Raw genomic sequence first — 25260 nt, 5'->3', positions numbered from 1 at the left:
TGCTTCAGCTGAACAGCACAGAACTTTTTTGTTGGCTGAGCTAGGAAGCTGGCTAGAGTCCATGGAGTAATCACATAGTACTCAGAAATTCACTGTCACCACTGTGGTATTTAATTAGCTGGTTTGCTGGAAGCCAGTTACAGGGAAGTGAGAATAAAATTCTGAAAGAAGGCAAGCAAGAAACAGGAGAACAACAGAGCCAGACAGTGTGTACCTATTCAGACAGAAGATAGATTCGGTAGTACTTTTTCTATGAGCCCATTTTCAATAGACTTGATTATAGAACATGAATTCAGAAATATTTTTTCTTGAGCTGGCGCATACCCCCACAGTCTTTTACATAAGCCTTCTATTTTCTGGTACTAAGTACAAATCATGTTACAATCACAGGTCTAAATAGCAGATATTCTATCCTGTTAAAACAGTTGACCCTTTTTTTCGCTGATGGCTGAGGTGAGAGTTAAACTGCTGTTCAGTAAGATATTCCTATTTATTTCCCTAGGCTGATGAATGTAATACATGCCACAAGTCAAAATGTATTGTGGTGGAAGCACAGATTTTATATAACTGATACCTTGATGAAACTTTGCATAATGATGTTCTTGAGGAATAGAGTAGACTGATTTCAGTTTAGCTCCATCTTGTGGATTCATATGTAGAAAGCTCCTATAAGATCCTTGAAAACGAAGGATGGTCTTTTATCATTCACTGTTATTCCCTGGAGAAGTCTGTGATATCTTAAGTGTTTCCTAAATATTTATTTTTCATTTGAATGGGAGAGTGTGCCTCTTAATGCATCTATACATTTTATGTATTTCTGAGATGTTTAGTTGTGTGAGCTCATGTTAAGTACATTTTGCTCTTATTTGTATCTGATTTATATTATTTTGCTGGTTCTGACCTTGGGTCTGAATTTTCTGAGCTTCTAGTGTATATTTTGTGAATAACACTGTTTATCATTTTGAGCCTTCAGTTATTCAAATGTATTGTTTACATTTGACTGATGAAAATTACCTAGGAATTTGCACCTTCAACTCTGTGATTTAGTATGTGCATTTGTTGTTCAGATACTGTTCCCAAGTATCAAATTCTTTATCATGAGAGTAATTTTGGTAATTTAAAAAATAACAACTCTTTGTATGAATTTTCCAAAATTTCTGTGCCCTTAGATTTGAATGGTTTTGAATGAAACAAACAAGAAGGCCATAATTTCTGAGAAAGGAAGGGAAATTACACAGTGAAACAGAGAAATAACTGAATATTGTACAGCAAAGAGCAGGGGTATTAGTGCATCCATTCTGTTTGTGTTGCACTCTCCAAATGCTGAGCTGTTTACAAATGCATCCTTTGCTGCCATTGCCTACATCAGCAGCATCTCAGTGTGGAGCCAACACATAAAGTTAGTCAAGGGCATCCTGGTTTTGTGCATAATTTTTCCTTGCCAGAGGTGTGGTGGTGGTGGTGAAATGTTTCAGCACCTGATTCCCATAGCCACAAAAAAAGGAAGCTTAAAACCTAGAGGAGCTCTGGGCTTTTCTGTTTCCTAGGACTGCTAAGCTTCCACAGGTGCTGTAAACCTTCTTGAGATGTATCATCAATGTATGAAGTTTTCAACAATGCCAGGCTTGTACTCATGTGGAAATTATGAAGCATCCAGATTATGAAGCTTTTTATTCCTAAAAGACATTAATGTGGCTGCAAGCATCCTGTCTAGCCTGGGAGGAGGTTTTCTGCCTCATGGCTTTTTCCGCAACAGGTACAAAAATGGTGATGTTATGAGCCTCCTTTCATTCTAGTTTTTTTTCCTTTTCTTTTTTATCAATTGTGGAACAATACCTGTATACAAAGGAAGGAATTCGTATTCCTTGGGAATACAAGGAAGTATTAACAAGTTGAAAAAAATAAATACTACTAAAAAGAAAATCCAGGCTGATAAGACATAGTCAGGCATAGTATGTTTTGGCAGAAAACAAAGCTTTCCCCAGTAGTTGCGTTTTGCTGGCACTTACTCTCCTTATGTTTTGCTGATTTTGGAAGTCATCTAATAGGGTTGGTTTCCCCTAATCATGTGCATATGTATTAAGCCATCTTGCTTGAAAATAGTCCAAGGGGTAATGGGTCCAAACTTAAAACAGGGGAAGTTCAGGTTAGATATAAGGAAGAAATTCTTTACTGTGAGGGTGGTGAGGCACTGGAACAGGTTGCCCAAAGAAGTGGTGAATGCTCCATCCCCTGCAGTGTTCAAGGCCAGGTTGGATGAAGCCATGGACAGCATGCTTCAGTGTGAGCTGTCCCTGTGCATGGCAGGGGAGTTGGAACTACATGATCTTAAGGTCCTTTCCAGCCCTAACTATTCTATGATTCTATGATTCTGTGATATAAACTAACCTGCCTACCTTTGCCTCTGGATGACGAAACGCTGTTAACATCATTGCAACCCTAAGCAGCGTTGTTGTAGCAATTAGCAAACCATTAGGCAGCACTGAGCAGTTAAAGTTGCAGTCATCTTCAGCTGGCACCAATACACATCAGCAGCTTTATCTCACTGGATTCATCCATACATATTAATCAAGTGAGAATCTTTGAATACTTAAATCACTAAGTTAAAGTTTATTTTGTGAACCTTCAAACATACAAGCACAAAACATCACAGAGTCTCTCTTTTATGACAGATTTTTCACCAGGATATTTAACTGTTTTTTAGTGTGGGTCATTACTAAATGCTTTGATAATTCTAAAAAATGTAGGTTTGGATATGTTTTTTTCTTATGCAAGTAGAACTAAGTATAGAATCGCTTGTAAGTGCATCTATTTTTTTTTTATATCCATAGAACAGCCTATTCCTATAGCACATTGCATTCTCAGATATATATTGTAATATGGAATATTAGGCAATATTTCTTCAGGTTTGATTATTGGTGTTCCTACACTTGTGTAGATATTTGTATTTAATTAAAATTAATACAAAATGCTGAAAGAGTGAACAGAGCAGCAGTGACACAACTTTAACTCATGCCTGCATACTGATCCTAAGCTTTTCACTCAGCCCTTTTTTCTGAATCTTTTTCTATGTTTCTGACTGGGTATACAAGCTGTGTCTCTTTACTTACAATTATTCATATTCTTGTACAGACAGTGTGAATATTTAGGGATATGATAAAATTTTTTTCACTGGGTACTCTTGCCCGCCACTGAAATCAGCTTTTTATAAATCTTTGTGCTAAAGTACGTTGACTACCAGAATGTTCAGACTGGATAGAGATGTGATTTAAGCTTGACTAGAAATAATTCTTTACAGCCTTACTCCCAGTCCTTATGTGTAAGCTCTACTGCGCTCTTTCACAACTCTGAAGTTTTAAAGCTTCTGTCCATTCTGACATTAAAAAGCGTGGATTTCCTGTAGTAGCCAGATCTGGGAAGTAGATACCAAGGAAGTTTAAAACTGAAAAATGTTCTTTATTACCATATAAACAGAAAACAAGAGTGTTTCTATATTGCAGAATGTTAATTAGGTAATGGTGATTTGACCTTGAGACTGAACTCGGTAAATCTAGTTCTAGGATGAATGGCTGTCCTGAAAACTTAGTAACAAGATGCAATATTTTCATTGCTGTTATCACTCTCTCTCTGTGCCTTCAGGAGTCATAGATCCCAGATTTCTGGTTAAAATTGTGACACTATTCTGAACAATTCTGATTTCTTCCTGTTGGATCACGGAGCAGTTACATGTTCTGGGCACATTAGGGAAGTTATAAGATGACAGAGGCTTATTGGCATGTAAGTTGTTTATTGTGGATCTTTTGCATGGTGCATCTTTTCCTGTTCTTTCTCTCTGACAGCTATTGTCAGCCCCTGACATCTATTGATGACATAAGGTAAATTTTATTTAGCAAGAATTCGTATTTAGTAGGTATAGTTCTTTGTTTTACCAAGAATAAAAATTACACTAGCTGATTTCTTTTTCTCTTTCTTTCTATTGGAATCCTTAAAAAAACCCTAAACCAACCAACCCACCAAACAAACAAAAACCCCACAACGAACAAACACCTTTGCAGCTTAAGGAGTTGCTTTCCTGACTTTGAACCTTTGTGGAACAGGTCATATTATCTTAGCCATATTTTTGCATTGCACTTCATATGCTTTAGGCTGCTAGTGGGCAATCATAAAAACATAAGAATTAAGCTTCACTGATGTAAACTAGGAGTACTGGTTTTGGATATTTACTGGTCCATCCAAACACATTGACTATACAATTTTTATATACACCACATGAAAGCAACAGTTTATCCAGCTGCTTGTGGATGCTAACCTTTAAGTAAAACAAAAGGAAAAAACCCTCCCTTTTCTCTTTCTCTGCATATACTAACTCTTAATGTCAACATTCTTCCATGAAATAAAAGTATCAAGAAATAATGCAATTTGCTTTAAATGAGGAGTGTCTCCCTCTGGAAGTGATTAGTACTTAGGGAATACGAAGACCTATTTTTTTCCCTACTCTGCTTCCCCTCTCCCCTATTGTGATTGGTTCTCCCATGCCTGATTTTAACAACTAATGATGCTAGTCAAAGAATGTGCATATTTTTAAAAGCTTTTGATTGTGATGCTTGGCAAGTTGCAGTATTTGGCATTTCCCCAATTATTCGTTCTGCAATGACCATTGCCATTATTTATTTTTCTGCCAATGAATGTAATAGCTTTTTTGTAACACCCTATCCCAAATATAAGTATCTCAAATAAAAGCAAGCTCAAAATAATAATGTGGCTTTTTAAGCATTTTTTTTTTTTCAGTTGTGGCTACTTTCTCTATGCAGGGGGAAGGGATGAAGAAAGTAAGGAACAACTTAAGATTCACATCCAATCTTGGCTTCAAATACAGGGCTTCATTAATGTTGAATTTGCTTTCTTGCTTAAAAGAGGGAAAAACCACTTCTTGTCACCAGAGATTAAATACCGAATGGCATCATTAGGACTCAAAAAAACCCCCACATAAATCCCGGGATCTTGTGCAGCTCTCCATTTCTTTCTTCTTAGTCTCTTTTCTTCTTCTTTCTTTAATTTTCCTTTCTTAAATGAGAACAGTGATGTTCAAAGTCATTACACTGCTGATGAACTGTAAGTCACTCACTCTTGTTTAAACAAGTGTAATTCACCTAGACAAAAAAGCCAACAACAGTCACTGTCTTTTAAGACTGGATCCTGTTTGCTGAGGTATATTGTATCTGCCTGTTTTCATTAAAGAGGTATCTTTCCAAAGGCTTAGAAAAATAAGTGCTTTACAAAAAGTACGGAGAAAAGATAATGGCATTTGAAGGCTTCTGTGGGGAAAACCGATCATCTCTTGCTTTCACAGTATTTATAGAACTTTTCTTGTATTTATTTCAGGGTAGTATATAAGTGAAGGTCCTGACACTGCAAAGATTTATTCATGGGGTGAGCTTATGACAGTACAAGTCATATTAATTAAACCAACTGGGACCTCTCAGAGTACTGAGGATAAAGGCCCCTTTAGAATTGTTTCCTTGAATGTTTAGGAATCTGCTGAGAGAAGGCAGTCCTCTGAAACCTTTCCCTTATTTTTGCAAGTTTATTCTCCTGTCAAACACCCTCTAGCAACTGAGGACATGGTAATAATTAAACTGAATATAATTACAATAGTGGTGGAAAGAATAAAATCAAGTTATGAATCATCACCAGACTAATTCAGTGACACAGATAATTAGAAGGGAATAACTCCATTATAAGGTTCTTTATACCGTATACCTTCCGTGAAACAAATTCTAGGTGTATACTGATGTTTCTGGGACAAATTTTACCCCACTGTAGTAAGCATAGGCTGATACTAAGCACGTTGTGGCTAGTATTACATTAGATGGAGAATCTTCTACTGGCCTGATTCAGATGTCTCTTGGGTGGTCAAGAATACACAGAGGATTACACAGTAATGATCTGCTGGATTTGGCTCAAAGTGCTCCACAGCCAGCCTCTGGGTCTGAGCAGCTTTCCAAAAATGTAGCCTGAGTCAGCTGATAACTTAGAATTTGTTTTTAGAGTAAGTGACTTTCATTGTCTGTTTTTAATTAAAAAGAAAACAACCCAAAACTTTATTACCATCCTTGCAGCTCGCACACTGTCTTTGAGTTTTCTTTCACTTTAGCTGTTGAGACTTTTTTTACTTACTCTACAAAATTATTAATAGTGTCATTTGGTGACCCCATATCATTTAGCTGGTACTGTTTCCACCTCCCATGGGGTCAGAAGGCCAGACTGTGGCATACGTTCAGGATGCTTGGTGCGCTGTGATCAGTCATTTGCTTTCCTGTAATTCAAAGGCCTGTTTAGTTTGACACTTGTGCTGCTGTCAGAGGCAATAAGGGTCAGCAGTTGTGGTGACAAATTAGTTTTGACAAGCTTAATAACCCCAATGAAGAAAAGTCTGCAGCCTTGATAGCAACTGCAGAATAATTGGTTAGCTCAGCCAAACAAGGAACATGTTAAAATCCCAGATCCTCTCTGGCAGGCCAATTACACCATTCAGCAAAAGAGGTGGAAGGTTGCCATCAGCTTCTATAGTGATACAAAAGCATCAATGGGCTGTATTTCAAGCAATTCAGTTTTGTTTGGTGGAACATCAGGATACTGAAGGAAACAATTGAGCCTTTTAAGCAGTGTTCATACTATAAATTGAAGCAGAAATCAAAGGAAAATCTTAGTAAGTGCCCTTTAGACCTTTATTGACAATAGTGGCTTGCAATGTTTAAGGTAAGTGTGTATATATGTCTGTATGTTAAATTAGCTCAATGCAAAAGATTTATACAGATTTTTCTCTGGGTTTTCAGGCTGTAGGACAAGATCAAGTAATAAAGTAATGCAAGTAACACAGTAACAGCTGGCATGTGCTTACTGGAAAATGTTTAATGTTTGAGCTATACATAGTTTTCATAAAGAGAATATAATCACTAGGGGGTGTAGGTTTAACATCAAAATTCCATCATGTATGTTGGTTTTTGAATTACAGATTATGCTGTTAATAAGCATTGAAAGGTTACTGCTAGCAGGGCTGGCAAAGGTGATTGGATGCAGGCTTTCTTATAAGCAAACACTAATGGAGGAAAAAAATTAAACTGTAGCACTATCTTCCTTTGAGCAATTTCATCGTTACCATCATCCTTCATTGCTGCACTCTGATTCCTCTTGTGACTAATTATAAAAATCAAAACTCTTACTTTTTCTGTAAGTGATCAATTTTCTAGAGGAAATTAAAGTTGCCAGTGCAACATCCACAGAACTTCCACTGAGCCTTCCTTGACTCATCTCTCTGAAGCTTGGGTGATCTTCAAAGGTTAACCACTTTGGTTTGAATGATTTATTGGTACATAAGGTACAAAGGGAAGAATGGAATATAGATGTCACAGATGTTTTTCACAGTGCTGCTAGTGTGACTAGAGTCAGTAAGTATTTTGCCTAGTAGGATCCAACCTGAGGTTACCTATTCACTTCACTCCCTTGATTTTTCAAGGTCTCTGAAGCCATGCAAGTTTTCCCTTATCATTCTCTCCTTCTCACACACTCTAATAGAGAAGTTGTTATCTGAAGGTAATCTGGATTCTGTATAAAGCTGTCAATAACAAACACCTATCAGATTGACCAGCCTGCCTTAAAATATCATACAGATCCCAGATTTGCTCTCCACTCATTTGGACATCTGTCTAGCCAGGTGTTGACCTTTCCAATAGCAGTGTAAATGTAAAGTTATTTTCAAAGAGATACTCCAGATAGCTGAAGTGTAATAGAGGACCATTCTGCTGTGTTTTCAACATATACTTTTAGAATTGCTCTTGATGATAAGGTTGACATAAACCCAGGTTCACAGTTAGTCTTCTGTTTCCATTAGCTCCTGTAAAATTCATTTGCTGTTCATTTTCAATTAGACTTTGTGTTGTGCACCTATCTATATGTATGTCTATCATCTGGCTTTGTCTTCAGTATGCAGGCTATTAAAATAGAAAATAAAGTTTTTATTGTCAGTTAAAAACCCCAAGCATGATGGTTTTGGCCAACAGTATAAAAATAGCTCTTACATCTGTTGTTTCTCTTAAGATATCCTTTCATACTGGGAAAAGATTAGTGTCAAGGACTACAGAATGCTGTAATGATTCACAGTGAAAGAAGTAAATGTTAGGTTGCCAGGCAGAAATACATACTAAGAAGAATGCAGTGTCCATCAAGGAAAAGAAAAGGAAAACCTTAAAAAAAACCCTTAACATCATGCACTGGTGGTATGTTCTAAGGATAGTTATTTACTGAATCATCCTTTTATTTTTCTTTGGTAAAATGCAGTTTCTTATCCTTGCCCTCAGAAAATTGCACAGCTCATCCCTTACTTGTGCTTCTGAACCTGCGGGTGTTTTGGATTTTGTCCTTTTTGTCTATATCCTTGAGCAGTAAAAATTTGGTACAGTCATTAATCTCTGATAATTTAAAATATCCTTTAAGTATTCCCAAACAGTTGTGGTGCCAGACATACCACATAAATAAATAAAGGTCTTCTAATACTAACTGAACAAACACTTCACTTGAGGAATGGGCATATGTACTTATCTTTAGTAATATGACATGCTTACCAATCTTCTTTTTTTTCTTCCTGTTCCTATTATATGCATCTCATTTTTGTGCCTGGCCTAGCACAATCTGGACTGGCTTCTGTCATCCTACCCTTGGATTTATTGTTGAAGTTTTCTGCTTCTGTAAGGTCTGTAAAACCTTCTCTTGAAAATTACATCTGTTGTACAATAGGAACAAAATAATTAGATTAATCAATGCTTGTGATTATTCCATTAAAACCTTACATTTATTACTGAATTACTCTATTTACTCTTTTTTGCCCTGGCTTGATAATGATCACTTAAGGTTTATTATAGCTTAAGCCCCAGTTGTGTGCTGAAAATGACCTGCATGTAAGATTCTAAAAGACTCATCTATTTATGTATTCAGGAGAAAGAAATGTATTAATAGATGCATTAGAGAATCGGTGCTATAGAGCAGAGAAACTGGTTTATTCCTAAATTACTTAACAGTTCTCTTTCTTCATTACTGCCATGTCACTTTTCTCAGGAGCACCAGGAAAAGAAAAGAGCTTAGGACATCTCTAAGCAATGCTAACATGAAATAAGTATATGCTTATTTTATTAAGCTATGTAGATGTCATTGGTATTTTAAAGGTTAGTTGTGGAATGTAAATGTATGAATTATATAACTTTCTACTAAAGATGGAGAATGAAAAATAAACAACACCATAGTATCTTTATAAATATATATACCTCAATTTTTCTTGTAATAAAGTTTTCAGAGACCAGCAGCTTTTTTGGCTTACCCCAAAAGAACTTTTTTTGCATTAACCCATCATGGGCCCTTCACCACAGATTTTTTGTCTGTGGTGATTTGTTTGCATAAGATAGCATCTTGGTAGACAGGACCAGAAGCCGTGTATGTGTGACTTAAATGCATACAAAGCATTTAAGGGGATCCACATAGGTTTTGCATTACCTTGATCTTCTAGTTTTGGGAACTTCAACCTTTCTGTACAGTCTGTGTGGCAGGAGGAATACCAACCCTGTACTGAGTAAGGAAAGACCAGCGGTGGCCATTGCCCTTAGCGGAAGCTGGTGACTGCTGAGGTCTTTAGAAAAAAAAAATATGCCCCAACCACGGTTTTACAAGCAGCAAATATGTTCCAGTGGCTCTGCTGGCTGTGGCCTGGCTCCCTGTGTTGTCTGGTCCTTCGGATTGTGTCCTTTGTGGTCAGCCTTTGCTCTGAACCTCTGGTCCATTTCCTGGTACCCAGACATGTTTTGATTTAGCTGTGGTACTGCCTGCTTCCAGACCAAGATCCAGCGCTAATACTTGTTACTCACAGATTGTGCATCGCATTGTTAAATGGGATGTCAGAAAGCTGTAAACCCTAGCCATTATACTAGTATCACACTGCTTCCTTGCTGTGCCTTTCTTGATGTGCAGAAAGGGAAGGATGTTGAGGAACAGCAACCTTTATTTCTTTCCGTTTGCGTGTATTTGGACATACTGGTTCTTTGCGCTTGGGTGCATTGCAGCAAAAGGAGGAAAACAACTTGTAGAATTTTCTCTTGTTGCTGTTTTCACTGTTTCCACTGACATGAGATCACAGCAAAAGTCTTTCAAAATTTGACATGGCACATAGAAACAAAGTGATTTGCTATCTTAAAACTAAGGTGGTGCCTCTTTCTCTTTGAGCATTCTTTTTTGACCTCTTGTTTTTTCACCAAAATTTTTTTTATTTTCATGTTACAGTCAAAGCATAATAATTTTCTTTCACTTAATTCTACTGCAAAGAAATAGTAAACATTACCCAAGACTTTACCTTGTCCAACATATGGCCTCTTCCATTAGTTTTATGATCCCTAATTAAATAATGCCTGTCAGTCTGTTGGTCATTTTAAAACTTATTTTCCTTTTGAGGCCACACTGCACTGAAGTATTGCCAGCACCTAAAGTCTTGTCACCATCTTCTCACAGTCACAGCTTGCTTGCTTCACATCCATTCATATCCACTCCATCTTGCCCTTTTGAATCCGGAGAGCTTGCTCACCAGGTGGGTTTCTGTAAGCTTTCCCAGTTCTCTTTTTAACTCACAGGCATGTAACATGTGGCAGAATTGTCTGAGTTGTCATGAATTTTGAGATTTAGTTGCAAATAGTCAAAAGCATGCTTTCAGCTGAACAAATCAAATGAAGCAAAAAAGCTCCTTTTGGCCTTTATTCTTATTACGTTTCCCAGCAGGGTGAAAGATAAAAGGATGAATACTCCAGTTTCAAAAAGAATTTCTGATTTATGTTCTTTCTCCATAAGATACAGGACTTAATTCTTTCTTTAGAGGTTTGGGTTTTGGTTTTGGGCTTGGTTTTTTTTTTTTTTTCAGTGACGTCAGAGGAAGTGATGCATATTCAAGGAATGCAGAATTGGGACCTGGTTATTATGACAGAACTGTTATAGTAAGAGCTGGCAGTAATACAGTTAAGGTTGATTAAGAATTCACATTTGCTCAGTTTTCACATGCTTACAGTTTTGCTGAATAGTAACTCTTGGGAAGTTTTCTGTTTACTATTTTTTCACTAGCCATGCAAATACTAATCTGAACACTTTTTAATAAAGCATCAGTTAGTTAATCAGATTTTAAAAGTGTGTTTATTTTCTCATGTTTCATTTGAAAATCATAAAATTTTAATTGAGTAGCTTTTAGAAGTTCTGAAATTCATGAAATAAACATTATAATACGATCATTTTTAGTCAGTAGCTACTTAGTTTTGGGGTATGTAGGCTGGATTTTAAATATTACAGAGTGTATTCTGAATGCCTCTTACCATTTAAGGGAATGCGATACAACTGTAAACACAAATGAACCACTTGAAATGTTAGAAAATGAGGAATATTTACTGATGAATATGGCCATGAGTCTAACTTTTGTATGCTTTATATGCCTCCAAGTAGTTAGAAATCACTTGTTTGCTTTTTATGTACAATTGTCAGGATTAAAATTTCTTATGGAATTGTCATGGTAAAGAGAGAGTATTATGAATCGGAGGTGGAAAAATGTAGTATGTGTCATGTCTATTCACCAAATAGATGGAAATTCAAAGTTAAGAGCACAGTTAGAGGATAGCCAAGTAATTACAGTCAAATATCCAAGTATAGTGGATTTTCATGGCTACATGGCTACACAGACGTACAGATTTTGTTCCAAAAAAAAAGCTACTAAAATGCAGTGCAAGGAATAAAACTTTGGAATAATTTATTTAAAAAGAGATGTATCTTAGGACTACAACCCCTGTAATATTTTGGTCACCGTTGCACATTTATTATAAAAGAGGTAAGCCTGCTCAGCTTAATTATGTATATTCATTCACATGTATGAACATATCTGTTCCACTATAAATTTGGCCTCAGGTCCTTTGTGTAGAACAAGACTAATATTCTCCCTCTTTTCTCACACAGATGTTGGAGGGATTTATTGTACATAATAACATTCAAAATGTTACTTAAAAAGAAAGTGATAAGTGCATTGAAAAAAAAGGAAGTATACATTTCATTAAATTAGACATCTAAAGTTCCTATGCTGAACATACCATGCTCAATTTAGAGTACTTTTGACAATATAGGTGTAATTTTTTCTGTTTTATGATTAAGCAATCAAGCCTTTTGGGACAAAAAGAAATTGTGTGTGAACAGATAATTTTAAAGGAAAGCTTTTTTCCCCAGCCCGCTTGCTTTGTATTCTATGAAATGAAATGTTACAAATACATAGTGATAGACTTTTTCTGAAAACAGCATTGTGGATCTGACATTTCAGCTAAATTCCTTTTTTTATTTTATAGTGGAGCACCTGAATTACTCAATGAAGAAAAAGAATTAAATCCTCTAACAAAAGCAGAGGACTTACATCTAGTGAAAAGGATGTATATTATCAAGTTTCTCTCATCCTTCTGAAGAAACTATCTGAGGAAGGTCGGGAAGCCTGTTCTTTGGCCTTAATGCTATGATAATATATTTCCTTTAAACAGAGAAGAATTTTTGTCAAAATACAGAATTTAAAATTTTAAAAATCCTATTTTTAGCCTTATGTTTTTCATAGACATGTGGCATGATTACAGTTTTCTTGTTTTTTCTTTACCAGTTAAGTGAGATTGGTTGGTTCACAGGTGTGCTTTTATAAATGGTTAATAATATACAGGAAAAAATAGAAGTAACTATGAACCAAGAGGTTTTTCTAGGGTTTTTTTATTATGTCTTGATTCTGCCAGAGTGTAAGAGAAAAAGTCTTTTCTACATTGTGAACTGAGCGGACCATGAATACACTGTGGATTGAGTGGCTTGAAATTCTCAGTAATTGCAGAAGAGACATTCAAGAAATGTTACCTCCCTGATAGAAACATGTCAAATAAATTCTGTTATAAGAAATTTGCAAAAAAATTCTGTCCACAGATGAGGTGGTTGTTGCATAAGGGAGAATCAAGAACTTTTGGTTCTTGAAATCAAAAAGTATGCTTCTGTGTTCGTAAAAAGCCGTGCCGAAAGTTTATTGGTGTAAGTGGTGAGCTATGTACAATGAGTGTGAGAGTTTGCAAGTACTGTAGTCTAAAGGATTGTATTATTGGTTTTCTGTCTCTAATATAATTTTATCTGTGAAAAATGGCAATCAAGTGATGTATTTTCAAATAACTGTAAGAAGTCATACTTTAATAGTATTTGTAGAACAGCTTACATGTTTGTTGGTTTTTTTCAGTCCCAGTTTGCGTGTTTATGGATGGGATGGGATAAGATGGGACAGAACAGAATATTACTATTTCTGTGTATAGATATTTCTATGCTATTTCTATTTATAGCAAATAGAATGAATCATGAATATGGAAACAGTTTGGTGAGGAAGAATCCTCTAAGACTATGTTTCTTTCACATTTCTCATCCTACTTGGGCTATGGTTTCAGAAGCTCCCTGATCTTTAATTTCTTTTTTTTTTTTCCTTTTGTGGTAGAGATCAAAATGTAGTCCTTTGTGAAATTCACAGAGCAAAATACTCCAAAACAACTGAATCTTCTAATGAGAATGTGGTTTACACTACCTCATCCCAATCTTTGAAAGCTTATAGTCTCAATTTATAGCATATTTCTGTCATGAGATCTATAGATACCTGATGAATACAGAAATGAGATGTAGCTACATGTTTGAATTTGTGTTGAAGGGAAAGAGAGTGTTCCCACATAGTTTTTTTTTTAAGGAAGGAATCAACAGGACTTTTTATTTGATGAAAGTTTCTTAAGTTCTTGCAAGTGTCCTAGAAGGAAGAAGTGTTCTATTCTAGATGACTTCTCTGGGTGGTTAGCATTAATAATAGCTGCTTTAACATAGAATCATAGAATAGTTAGGATTGGAAAGGACCTTAAGATCATCTAGTTCCAACTTCCCTGCCATGGGCAGGAACACCTCACACTAAACGATGTCACCCAAAGTTCCGTCCAACGTGGCATTGAACACTGCCAGGGATACAGCATTCACAACTTCCTTGAACAGCCCATTCCAGTGCCTCACCACCCTCTCAGTAAAGAATTTCTTCCTTATATCCAATCTAAACTTCCCCTGTTTAAGTTTTAACCTGTTAGCCCTTGTCCTGTCACTACAGTCCTTAATGAAGAGTCCCTCCCCAGAATTCTTATAGGCCCCCTTCAGATACTGAAAGGCTGCTCTGAGGTCTCCACGCAGCCTTCTCTTCTCCAGGCTGAACAGCCCCAACTTTCTCAGCCTGTCTTCATACGGGAGGTGCTCCAGCTCCCTGATCATCCTCGTGGCCCTCCTCTGGACTTGTTCCAACAGTTCCATGTCCTTTTTATGCTGACGACACCAGAACTGTACACAATACTCCAAATGAGGTCTCGCGAGAGCAGAGTAGAGGGACAGGATCACCTCCTTTGACCTGCTGGTCACGCTCCTTTTGATGCAGCCCAGGATACGGTTGGCTTTCTGGGCTGTGAGTGCACACTGAAGCCGGCTCATGTTCAGTTTCTCATTGACCAACACCCCCAAGTCCTTCTCCCCATGGCTGCTCTGAATCTCTTCTCTGCCCAACCTGTAGCTGTGCCTGGGATTGCCCTGACCCAGGTGTAGGACCTTGCACTTGGCATGGTTAAACTTCATGAGGTTGGCATCAGCCCACCTCACAAGCGTGTCGAGGTCCCTCTGGATGGCATCCCTTCCCTCCAGCGTATCAACCGAACCACACAGCTTGGTGTCATCGGCAAACTTGCTGAGGGTGCACTCAATCCCACTGTCCATGTCACCGACAAAGATGTTGAACAAGACTGGTCCCAACACCGATCCCTGAGGGGCGCCACTCGTTACTGATCTCCAGTTGGACACTGAGCCATTGACCACAACTCTTTGCGTGCGGCCATCCAGCCAGTTCTTTATCCACCGAGTGGTCCATCTATCAAATTGATGTCTCTCCAATTTAGAGACAAGGATGTCGTGTGGGATAGCATCGAACGCTTTGCACAAGTCCAGGTAGATGACATCAGCTGCTCTGCCCCTGTCCATCAGTTTCGTAGCCCCATCATAGAAGGCCACCAAATTGGTCAGGCAGGATTTCGCCTTAGTGAAGCCGTGCTGGCTGTCACCAAGCACCTTGTTGTTTTTCATGTGCCTTAGCATGCCTTCCAGGAGAATCTGCTCCAAGATTTTGCCAGGCACAGAGGTGAAACTGACTGGTTTGTAGTTCCCAGCAGTGAACAATTTTAGAACTATGTCAAATTGTTAGTGAAAGCCGCAAGAATGGAGATGGTGACCTCAGTTACAAGAGAATCAGAGACAATCTTTTAGAAAAGCCAAGGAGGAAAAGAAAGAAAGGTGAAAAAACAGAAAAAAAAAAAAAAATCAAGGGCACTGTCTTCCAAAAGGAAGCAGTGAAAGAATTTCCAAATTGTTCATTCTTCTGTACCATATGTTTTTTTAATCAGTAGCAGCTGATATGTTCAGTAATAGTTTCTTTTGAAGGGACTTGTCATAATGTTTACCTTCTCTACAGCAACAGAAATAACTTCCAAGGCTGAAATGGCCACACTTACTAAAGTTAATAAAAACAAGAGGCATTTCCATGGTGAATGAATCTCTTGACACCACTATTTCGAGTGATAAATAACATCCAATGTATTGTGCTTCGTTTCAGCTGAGGTATTTGTGGGTTTAGGCATGTTGTTACCTAGAAATTAAGAATATACGATGTGGTACAGATTTCAAGAATGTGAGAAGTATGATCTCCAGAGTATTGAAATGAAAAGGAGAAATGAGCATGCTATATTTATCAAGAACATATAAATTAAAATAGCCATCTGTAAAGAGAGCTCCCACAATAAAAGAATATTGTGGCTGGGAACAGTTCCTTACCTGTTTTTCTTCTTCCACCTTTACTGCAATTTGGTAGCATCCTTCATCCACTGTTCCTGATTGTCCTGTCAGAATCAACACTATAGTGTTCACTATAAATATGGATCTCTTTGGAAAGGAGATTAAAATTAAATTTTATTGATAAACTCAAGTAATCACTGTGTACAGTGTTCCTGATAGAGTGAGAGTTTGCTCAAAGAGAGTGCTAGAGGCTAGCCTATCTTCTATATCTGCCTGAAGAAGTAGCCCAATTTGATTTCTCATATGTTAGCCAATGTGACTTTTGCTCTGCATTAGTTCATAATTTTTTTCTGTTGATTTCATTGCATTTTTCAGTTACAGCAGCAGTATGTAGCTCTTCTTACTTAAGATGTACCCAAGGAGATGTATGTATTGGAAATCTGAAATCAAATAGGATATAGTTTATTAATCTTGTTCTATTGTTACACACACACAAAAAGCATTATGTGCTCCTTAGTCAAAAGCTTTATAGCCGTAAGTACCAACTAGTTCTGTAAGTTACATCTGACTCATAATACAAACTCTCTTGTACATCTGTTGAGAATAATAATCCTGTTAGCTTGATGTAGGAAGTACAAAGAAGATAAATTAACAATTTACTTAGGCTTTTTCTGTAATTATCTTTTGTTTTCATTTATATTTACACAATGCTGGACTGTAAAATTTTAATGGAATCTACCAGATAGACTGGAAGTGAGGATATTATAGTGGAGGGAACCTGCTTTTTAAAGAGGAAAATAAAAAGAGAGTAATTACTTATTGACTTCAACAAGCTTTAGACCAAATTTTCATTGAATGGTTGGGCAAACAAGCATCTACCATAATCACGTGCAAGACATAAGCATAGTCTGTCATTATTTACTGGAGCAAAGAATTCCAAGATACTGTTTCATTTCATAAGCTTTACTATAAAATCAGAAAATAAATCACAGCCTTTGAATAGCATTGAGAAAAATACAGCCTCATATAAGCACCATGAATCTGCCACAGCATTTAGTCACAATGTCTCAAAATGTGTTCTGTTCAGATAGAAATCGTTGCTCTATAATGAAGTGCTGCTCTGAATACTACATTTTTCTCCATTTACACACTTTAAGGGTTAAAAGCAGAGCACTTATTTTACATGAAATGAACCTGGGCTTTTAAATCTCATCTGTAGCATGCAGCCTCCTTGTTGGTGAGCACCTGATGTCAGCAGTTTGAATGATGTCTGACACTAATTATGTGTCGTTCACAAGATTGCCAGGCAGGAGAGTCTGGGGGAATAAAAAGCTATTTGAAAGGTTTTCATATGAGGTCTTACTCTCAATTTTTTGAAAGCCCTTACATCTCTTGCACAGCAGCACCCTGCTAATGCTGTTGAGGAAGGGAAAAGCTTTTAAAAAGACTATTAATTAATGTTTGCAATGTATTGTTCATGTTTGAAAGCCATACAAAAAGAACAGCATTTAAATCTGTTCTTGTAATAAATGCAAAGCTGGGGAAAGATACTTTGTCCTTGTCACACCACCTGCCTTGGTACTGACACAGAAGAACCTAGCTGGTCAGCATACCACACCATTCAAAATCAATTGACAGGAAGGCATTAAACATTGTTAAATAATTAATTTGCCCTTTATCTGCTAGTAAACCTTTTCAAAATGCTACATGACTACTGGACAATTCGAAGCTTTTATTTGGAGGCTTATGTATATGCTACTCTGATTTATTTTTTCCTTGGTATTTTATAGGAATACCATTTTCTCTATTTGCATATATGCATTTCCTAAAATTCAGAAATGGCTTGTATTTTCATCTAGAAAATATAAGTTCTTCAAAGTCTAGGGTTTAAAACTTTTCTTTGTCAAGCTTATGTTCAGCTTATGCTTACTAAAGTAAGCAAGTCAAATAGCTAGACAAAGCAATCTCAGACAGTAGCTGGCTGTTGTGAGTGGGATCAGGTCAATGTCCAGATAGCACATCTGCATGAGACAGAGTCAACTTTTTATACTGTCTTCAAGCAGGCAGACTCATACCAGTTTGTATAATTCAGCACATGCTATATCAAATTATTTTACTGCCTTTCTGAAGACATAGAAGGGTACACGGAAACATCTTGGAGCCCTTTGCCTTTGCAGAGTCCCACTTGTTTCATTTTCTTCTCACATAAATATCAGTTCTTTGACGGAGCGTGTTTTATCAAGCTGTTACTTCTACAGTCTGGCATGGAAGAAGGAAACAGTAGAAAACTAGTACTATATTTCTGTATTTATATTTTACTGAAAAAGTATTAAATTGTAAATGACAAACACTGAATATTTTAAAATAGTCCAGTATTATTTATTAATTATTTTTTGAGAAATAGATCTGAAATATAGTTCAAATGTGGAATCATTGGTGGATAATGCTGTTTACAAGTCTTGAGCTGAATTTTGTCCCAGTGTTGATGGGGATCAGTTTGGAATGGAATATAAAATACCACTGGTGAAATGCCTGCTGTTCTGTGTTTGGGAGTATACAATATGATTAGGTTTCTCCAAGGCTTCTCATGTTTAAACTATATGATATTTTTTAACCTTATGTTTAAACTATATGATATTTTTTAACTTTATGTGGAGGGAGATACCTACAATTATCTGACAGCAAGATGTAGTGAGATGGGTGTTGGTCTCTTCTTCCAGGTAACAAGTGATGGGACAAGAGGAAACAGCCTCAAGTTAGGAGGGGAGGTTCTGTCACTAAGTATCCAGGTCTGTTATTAAGACTTTACGTGGACACAGGCTACCTCTTGATATACAGAAACCCAGATGTTGCAATTTAATGGTTATAGGAAAGCTAATGTTTAACAAAGTTAAATTAGAAAGGAGAAACATCTGTGTCCCCATAACCTTAGAGAAAGACCAGACTGGGAACATGTAATGAAATATATTCATTATAATGTCCGTAAATATCTCCCCACAAATGGCAACAGACTAGAGAAATGCTTATCCTTCACTTAAAAAATAAAAGATGATCCTCCCCAAATGCACTGATTATGAAAAATATTTGAGAATCACTGTGTATAACTGATTAAAAAACCAAAAAGATATTAAAAGCATAAATGTGAAAGTATCAGAATAAGACAGTAACATAATGTTGGATTAAACATCACTTTAATATTAAATACTGCCAAGATGTCAATATTTCTATGAGAATTTTATTTGTTTTGGTGTTAGAATAAATTTCAAAGTAGATCTGAGAAAGAAGTGTTTATAGTGAGAAAGCGAATAATTTTTATGTGTATAAATTATTTGGGACTTAGTCAAGTGACTTGATAACAGAAAATACCTAGAAGTTATCTTTTATGTTACCAATTAATAGAGAAGAAAAAGACATAAGAAAATGCACAGTTTGGATGCTGAAGCAAAACAAATTCAGATAGGAAAAAGTAAAGATTTTTAATACCAGATAATACTAGGGGGTAGTTGGATTAAGAGGAAGCTGGGCTGTCATGTCATTGACTTTAAAAATAAAGACTAGATACTTTCCTGTGAATGCTTCAGATCTCTGACAGATGTTTGCCAGAGCAAGGTCTTCAGTCTTTGTTACTCTGGTGATCAACTGAGATACTCAGAGCAGTTCCTTTTACAGTGAAAACTGGCTAATTTCTTAAACACTTGACCACTGAAGATCTTCTATCAACATTGAAGTATAGACACAGAACCATGCTGTTCTTACAGTGTAAGGGTCTAAATATATTTCATAATCAAGGTTATAATCTAATTCCCAACAGGGCTCAGAAGTGCGTGGTGCATCCAACAAGGCTCTACCTGCTGCACAGATGATTTTATATAAATCTATGTAATCATATTGTAATTTCACAGAATGGTTGCCTGGTACACTGGACATGGTCTCTGACTATAGAAAGTTGAACAGCACACCCATGAAAACATAAGTGTTTTAAAATACTACTTTTGCTTTTTATTGAGATGCTTAACCTTTCACTGTAAATACCTTTTTTCTTATTTTTGACAATTATTCTTATAGAAAGGAAAAGTAAGTATGGATGTGAACACTCTAATGAGTATGTTTTGGAAAAATCCTCCCAAATTTAGGAAGCCGAGAGAGGAAATTTTCTTTATGAACTACTTTGCAGTTTCATTTTTTATGCCACTGTAAAAATAACAGCTCAGTAACTGTAATTTCTGTATTGCAGTTTAGGAAAACATTATGTAATTAACTCTACGTAATACTTCCAAAAAAACCCGGTGTAATTGGGAGTACGTTTAGGAATGTTAAACTTCAGATTGTCATGCATGCCATATACTGAAGTGACTACTTGTAATAAAGGTGTTGCATTCTCCTCTTTTACTACAGTTAGTAACTTAAAAACTATGAAGAATTCCTTTTCAACTACCATCTACCTGGCTTTTTTCCCCCATAGGTAATCATGTCTAGAATATTTCATTGAAATCTGGTTATCAGGAAAGAATGCATGTTCTGCATTTTTGGAAATAATGTCTTCTCATTTATTTTGTTTTAAGCATCAGAGACTCCTAAGGCTTCAAAAAGTCTGGCTTTTAATGTAACATACTGTCCTGGGTTCAGCAGTAGCAGTCAGTTTTTCTCCTTCTTAGAGTGCAGGCACCCACGGGTGACTGGCCTACGGTGAGCTGACGTACGGCCACACCACCCTGAAAACGCCCGATCTCGTCTGATCTCGGAAGCTAAGCAGGGTCGGGCTTGGTTAGTACTTGGATGGGGGTGACTCTGTGAGCTGCGGGTGCCCCCCTGCCTTCTTCTTGGCTCTTTAAGTTCCCTCGAGGGTTTTGGGGTGAGGATGGCTGGAGGTGAGCCGCGGGACGGGTGGACGCGAGGGGTGGCCGTGGGATGGTGGGGGGGGAAGTGGACTTCGTGGCTCTGATTTACGGCCTGGGCTTAAACCACGACACATTCCTTAACTGTTGTGTTATGATGGTCTTTCTAATAATACAGGCTTGCAGTTTCTGTGTTTTGCTAGAATGACCTTTTCTGCAATACACAATTTGATAGTTGAGATGCTACAATTTATTTCATATCTGCATACAGCCTAGTTACTGACATTAGAATGGATGGTTGTTCTTTTATGAATTTAATAAGAAATAACAACTTATCCACATAAGATGGGCTAATCAGTAGGTTTCTTTGTTATTTTAGCATAGCTGCTCTTAAATGGTTTTATTTTCCTAAGGCCATTTGTTACATCAGTCTTTCAGCACTCATGGTTTTTATGCTTTCTCTGCTCTTTACTTTTTCCTAATAAAACATGGTATTTTTATCCAGGCAGTTGTAAGAGATATCTGTCTAAATTTTTATTTATTTATCCTGGAATATTTTCTAATAATATTTTCCTAAAAGTAGAAAAATGTTTACACTTGCAGCAATGGTTTGCCTGTGTACTAAACCTTTATAAAGGCCACACTCATGTACAAGTGTAAATTAATATTCAGTGATTGAAACTGGTTAATCTGAAAGGCACTGTAGGTTTGCTTTGGTTAAAGGGATATGATATAAATAAATACGCTTTTTGGGTTGAGAAATTTTCTGAACTTGATGTATGTGAAAGATGAAATTGCACTTACGTTACAATTGGGGGTGCTTCATCCCCTTTCTCAATCTTAATTTCTTAATTTTAGTATTGCTACTTTATATATTTATACAGGTATGTGTGTATTACACTTTATTCTTCAAAGTTGTAACTCTCTCTTCCATTAATTAAAAAGCTATGGTACTAAAGTGATGAAAGATTTATATCCTTTTTTTCCTCTTTTTTGAGGGTGTTGCAGTTCTGCATGAAAGCCATGCTAATTTTAATCAGAATTCTGTCAGTATTTTTCTATCTGTGCTTTTGTAAACATACACACACTGAATAATATATAATAAAACTTATTTTTATTATTCAATCATCAGTGAAAAATTGCCTGTTTCTTTTCCAGTGAGTAAAATGAATAGGTAGAGAAATGGTGGAAAAATTTTTGTTAGCATTAGAAATGTTTGACATCTGTTAATGCACTATTATTTTATGCAAGTATACAAGATCTGCAAACTAGCATGTTATACAGTGCATGTTTTAGATGCTGCACAGTAGAATATGCAGCAGCTAAATCTAATGGGATTAACTGATCTTGACTGATTGAATTAAAAAAGGCTATACTTCTAATTAATATTCATAAATATTCAAGTCTAATTGAAATCAAAGATACATAAAAACCACTGGTGTCAAATAGAACTGATGGTTTTTATTTTCCCTTAGGATAAAGTATGCTATGGGAAAATAATAGACGAAGAACAGCTTTTTGGGTCATATAAACATTGGCAAAAATATGACAAATAGAAAAGAATTTCTATTCTTTCTTTCGTATTTCTAGTTCCAAGATATATATCTTTTTAAATTTTTCAGAAATCATTTTACTTTTTGAATTATCATCAGCAAGATAGAGCAGACTGACATTTCTCTGCATGATTTTGTTGTTGCTTAGTAGGTTGAGTTGCTCCTGAGAGACGCAGCTTAGTTGCTCATATCCTCAAGCCTAGACCTGAGATGAGGGTAGCTAGCACAGGACTTGGGAACCTGACAGTGACCGTTTTGCTTCTGTCTGCTACTGGGCGAATCAGCTAGGGCTGTGTTTCCCAGGTAGACTGAGAAGTGTGTCTCTCTGAGCTGACCAGACTCTTTGGGTCTCAGTGTCTCATGTGTAAAATAGGATTGGGATGTGATTTCCTCATTCGGTCATGTGCAGGGAGGATAAATACATTGTTATGATCTAAATGGTTCAAACCCTGCAGTAATACCCACACTGAGAAGCCATGTTTTCTCAGCTCTGGAGGATCATCCAGCCATAGCAGGCTGGAGGTTTCTGAAAGCCCTTTCAGCCTGTTGTTCTTGTTGTTCTTGTGCTTGCTGTTGCAGCTTGCTGAGTGTGTTTTTGATTTCTCTTTTATAGTTTGAGGGATGCAAGAAAGCCTTTTCCAGACTAGAAAATCTCAAGATTCACTTAAGGAGCCATACGGGTGAAAAGCCGTACCTTTGTCAGCACCCTGGCTGCCAGAAAGCATTCAGCAACTCCAGCGACCGCGCCAAGCACCAGAGGACACACGTGGACACTGTAAGGAAGCAGAAGTCACATTGCAGTCTCCTGTACATTAGACCGTGTGCTCCTTTCATCCAGCTTGGTGTCAGTAGGTAGCCCAGAACCTTAGAGATAGGAGGGAGAAGTGTCTGGTGAGGCAGTTTAAGGTGTTTCAGAAGCATGGATGAAGATGGGCCAAACTAGTTTATAAAAAGGCAGCAGTTCCACAGGTTTTGCCTCAGCTAAAAGCAGTAACTTTCTCTCACTTGAATGGTCTTTAAGGAACCCGAAGTCACTATGAAAAGACACAGAGACCATCTGTGATAATAAGGGCTATTCTCTGGCAAAAACTCAGTTGAACTTGAGGCTGGGGCATGTACCAGAAAAGTCAAGAGAGGAAGAATAATTTTGTAAATCTAAAAATTTTCATTCCAACAAAGTGTTGCTTGTGAATTTGAATCCCAGCTGAGATTAGTTTAAAACCTTTTGTTTCATAACAAAGATGATGTTTTGTCAGAGACAAGCAGTTTCCAAAGGGCAGAAGTGCAGAAACAAAATGAGAACAATGCCATTTGAATTAAATGGCAGTCACAAAACTTAAAAGATCAATTTCAAATAGTCAATAGTATGGCTGGTAAGTTAATAATTTGTACAGGTGTTTACGGAAATGCTTTGTGAAACATAAACATCTAAATTGCAAAATAGCTGATTTCAGCAAACCATTGGACCTGAAGTTCGTTTAATACTATGTATTGTGAACCTACAAGTCTTCGGGGAAGACAGATGGGTTAGAACAGGCAGAAGGAGATACTTATAAAGATTTAGAGTGAGTTAGATGTGTTTGGCTTTAAGAAAAATACAAAGATATCTGGAATCTTTCTAAAATGACGTTTTTTAGAAAATGTGAGCTAAAGGAGTTTATCTTGTACTCCACATTAAAATTTGTATTTTTGTATGTAATATTTTTGAAACTTCGGTCTTCAGTGCTTGCTTTGGTTTTTGCTTTCTTTTTTTGTAATGTAGTAAACTAACACTTTTTCTTGTTCTTCTCTTCTGAAGCAGGTTCTTCTGTAATCCTAAACAGTCTCTCTGGGCCTTTACTGCACTTTCTTTACCTGATTCTCTAAAGACTGTAATTTCTGATTAAGTCAAAGATTGCTCTGAGGGTGGAAGAATTGTGAGTATAACTAGCAATATTTATTGTACTGATTACCGAAAAAAGGTAACAATAACAGGTGCCATAATGAAAGCTTTCCTTTTGTCTTTCTTGTAAGCCTTACTTTCCTCCTTTTCCTTTCTAATAAATTACTGAGCATTCTGCTTATAGTAATGTACAACATTTGTGTTCTGTAATAATGTGGTTTGCAGCATCCCAAGGTTCAAGAAGAGTTATCTGGAGTTAAAATAATTTGTGATATAACAGCTGCTTTATCCTTTTTCTTTTTGACCTAGAAACCTTACGCGTGTCACATTCCAGGATGTACAAAACGATACACAGATCCAAGTTCCCTGAGAAAGCATGTGAAAGCCCATTCTTCCAAAGACCAACAAGTAAGGAAAAAGGTAAATTTTCTACTGTGTTGACTGGAGTAAAGCTTATGTAGAGAAGTCAGTGTTCTAATATTAGCTGTTTCAATCGCATCTTCAAGTACCTGTGCTGACATCAGGCTGTTGATTAGAAAAACTCTTAATGGGAATTAATACATATGGGTTTCATATAAATGATATGGAGTTAATGAGGCTGCGTGCTTTAATGCTTTTTATTTTCTGATGTGGTGATTAATCACTAAAGATACATAATGAGGCAACTAAAAGACATTTTTTTGAAACTTTTTTTTTTTTAAGTTTTTCAAGTTCTGCTGATCTGTGAATACACAGTAATACAAAATCCAGCTTACATAGCCAGTCTCAGATGGAAGAATGGATTCTGAGGGTAAAATGGGCCGTATTTGAGATTAAGGTGGAAATTATATTTACATATACCAGACACTTCCAAATACCAAAACATTTCACAGCACTGGTTCCCTGTGGATGTCAAGTCCATGAGTCAGCAGTTGTTTATGTATAAGCACATCTTTTAAGAGCTGAGTTGTGACCTAAGGGAATAATTTCTTTTCCTGAGCATTTTTCATCATAAGTCCTATTAAACACTGGCAATATTTCCTTAGATCATTTAGATCATTGAAGATAAAAATGAAAGGTTTCATTT

The 25260-nt window shown here is 36.7% G+C and overlaps 1 protein-coding gene across 1 annotated transcript in view; it reads left to right on the top strand.

Moving 5' to 3' along the window:
• Positions 1-25260, top strand: part of GLIS3 (GLIS family zinc finger 3) — a gene marked incomplete at its 5' end in the record, with an annotated part of 147192 nt that overhangs the window by 83377 nt on the left and 38555 nt on the right. Inside the window, 2 exon segments of the mRNA XM_080637381.1 lie at positions 22926-23087; positions 24504-24614. Coding sequence (XP_080493507.1) covers positions 22926-23087; positions 24504-24614 — 273 coding nt within the window.

Source organism: Psittacula echo (genome assembly GCF_963264785.1).
Source record: "Psittacula echo genome assembly, chromosome: Z".
In the NCBI taxonomy this organism is placed as follows: domain Eukaryota; kingdom Metazoa; phylum Chordata; class Aves; order Psittaciformes; family Psittacidae; genus Psittacula; species Psittacula echo.
Note: the sequence above shows the minus strand (reverse complement) of the source record. Positions and strands in the feature narration are given on the sequence as shown.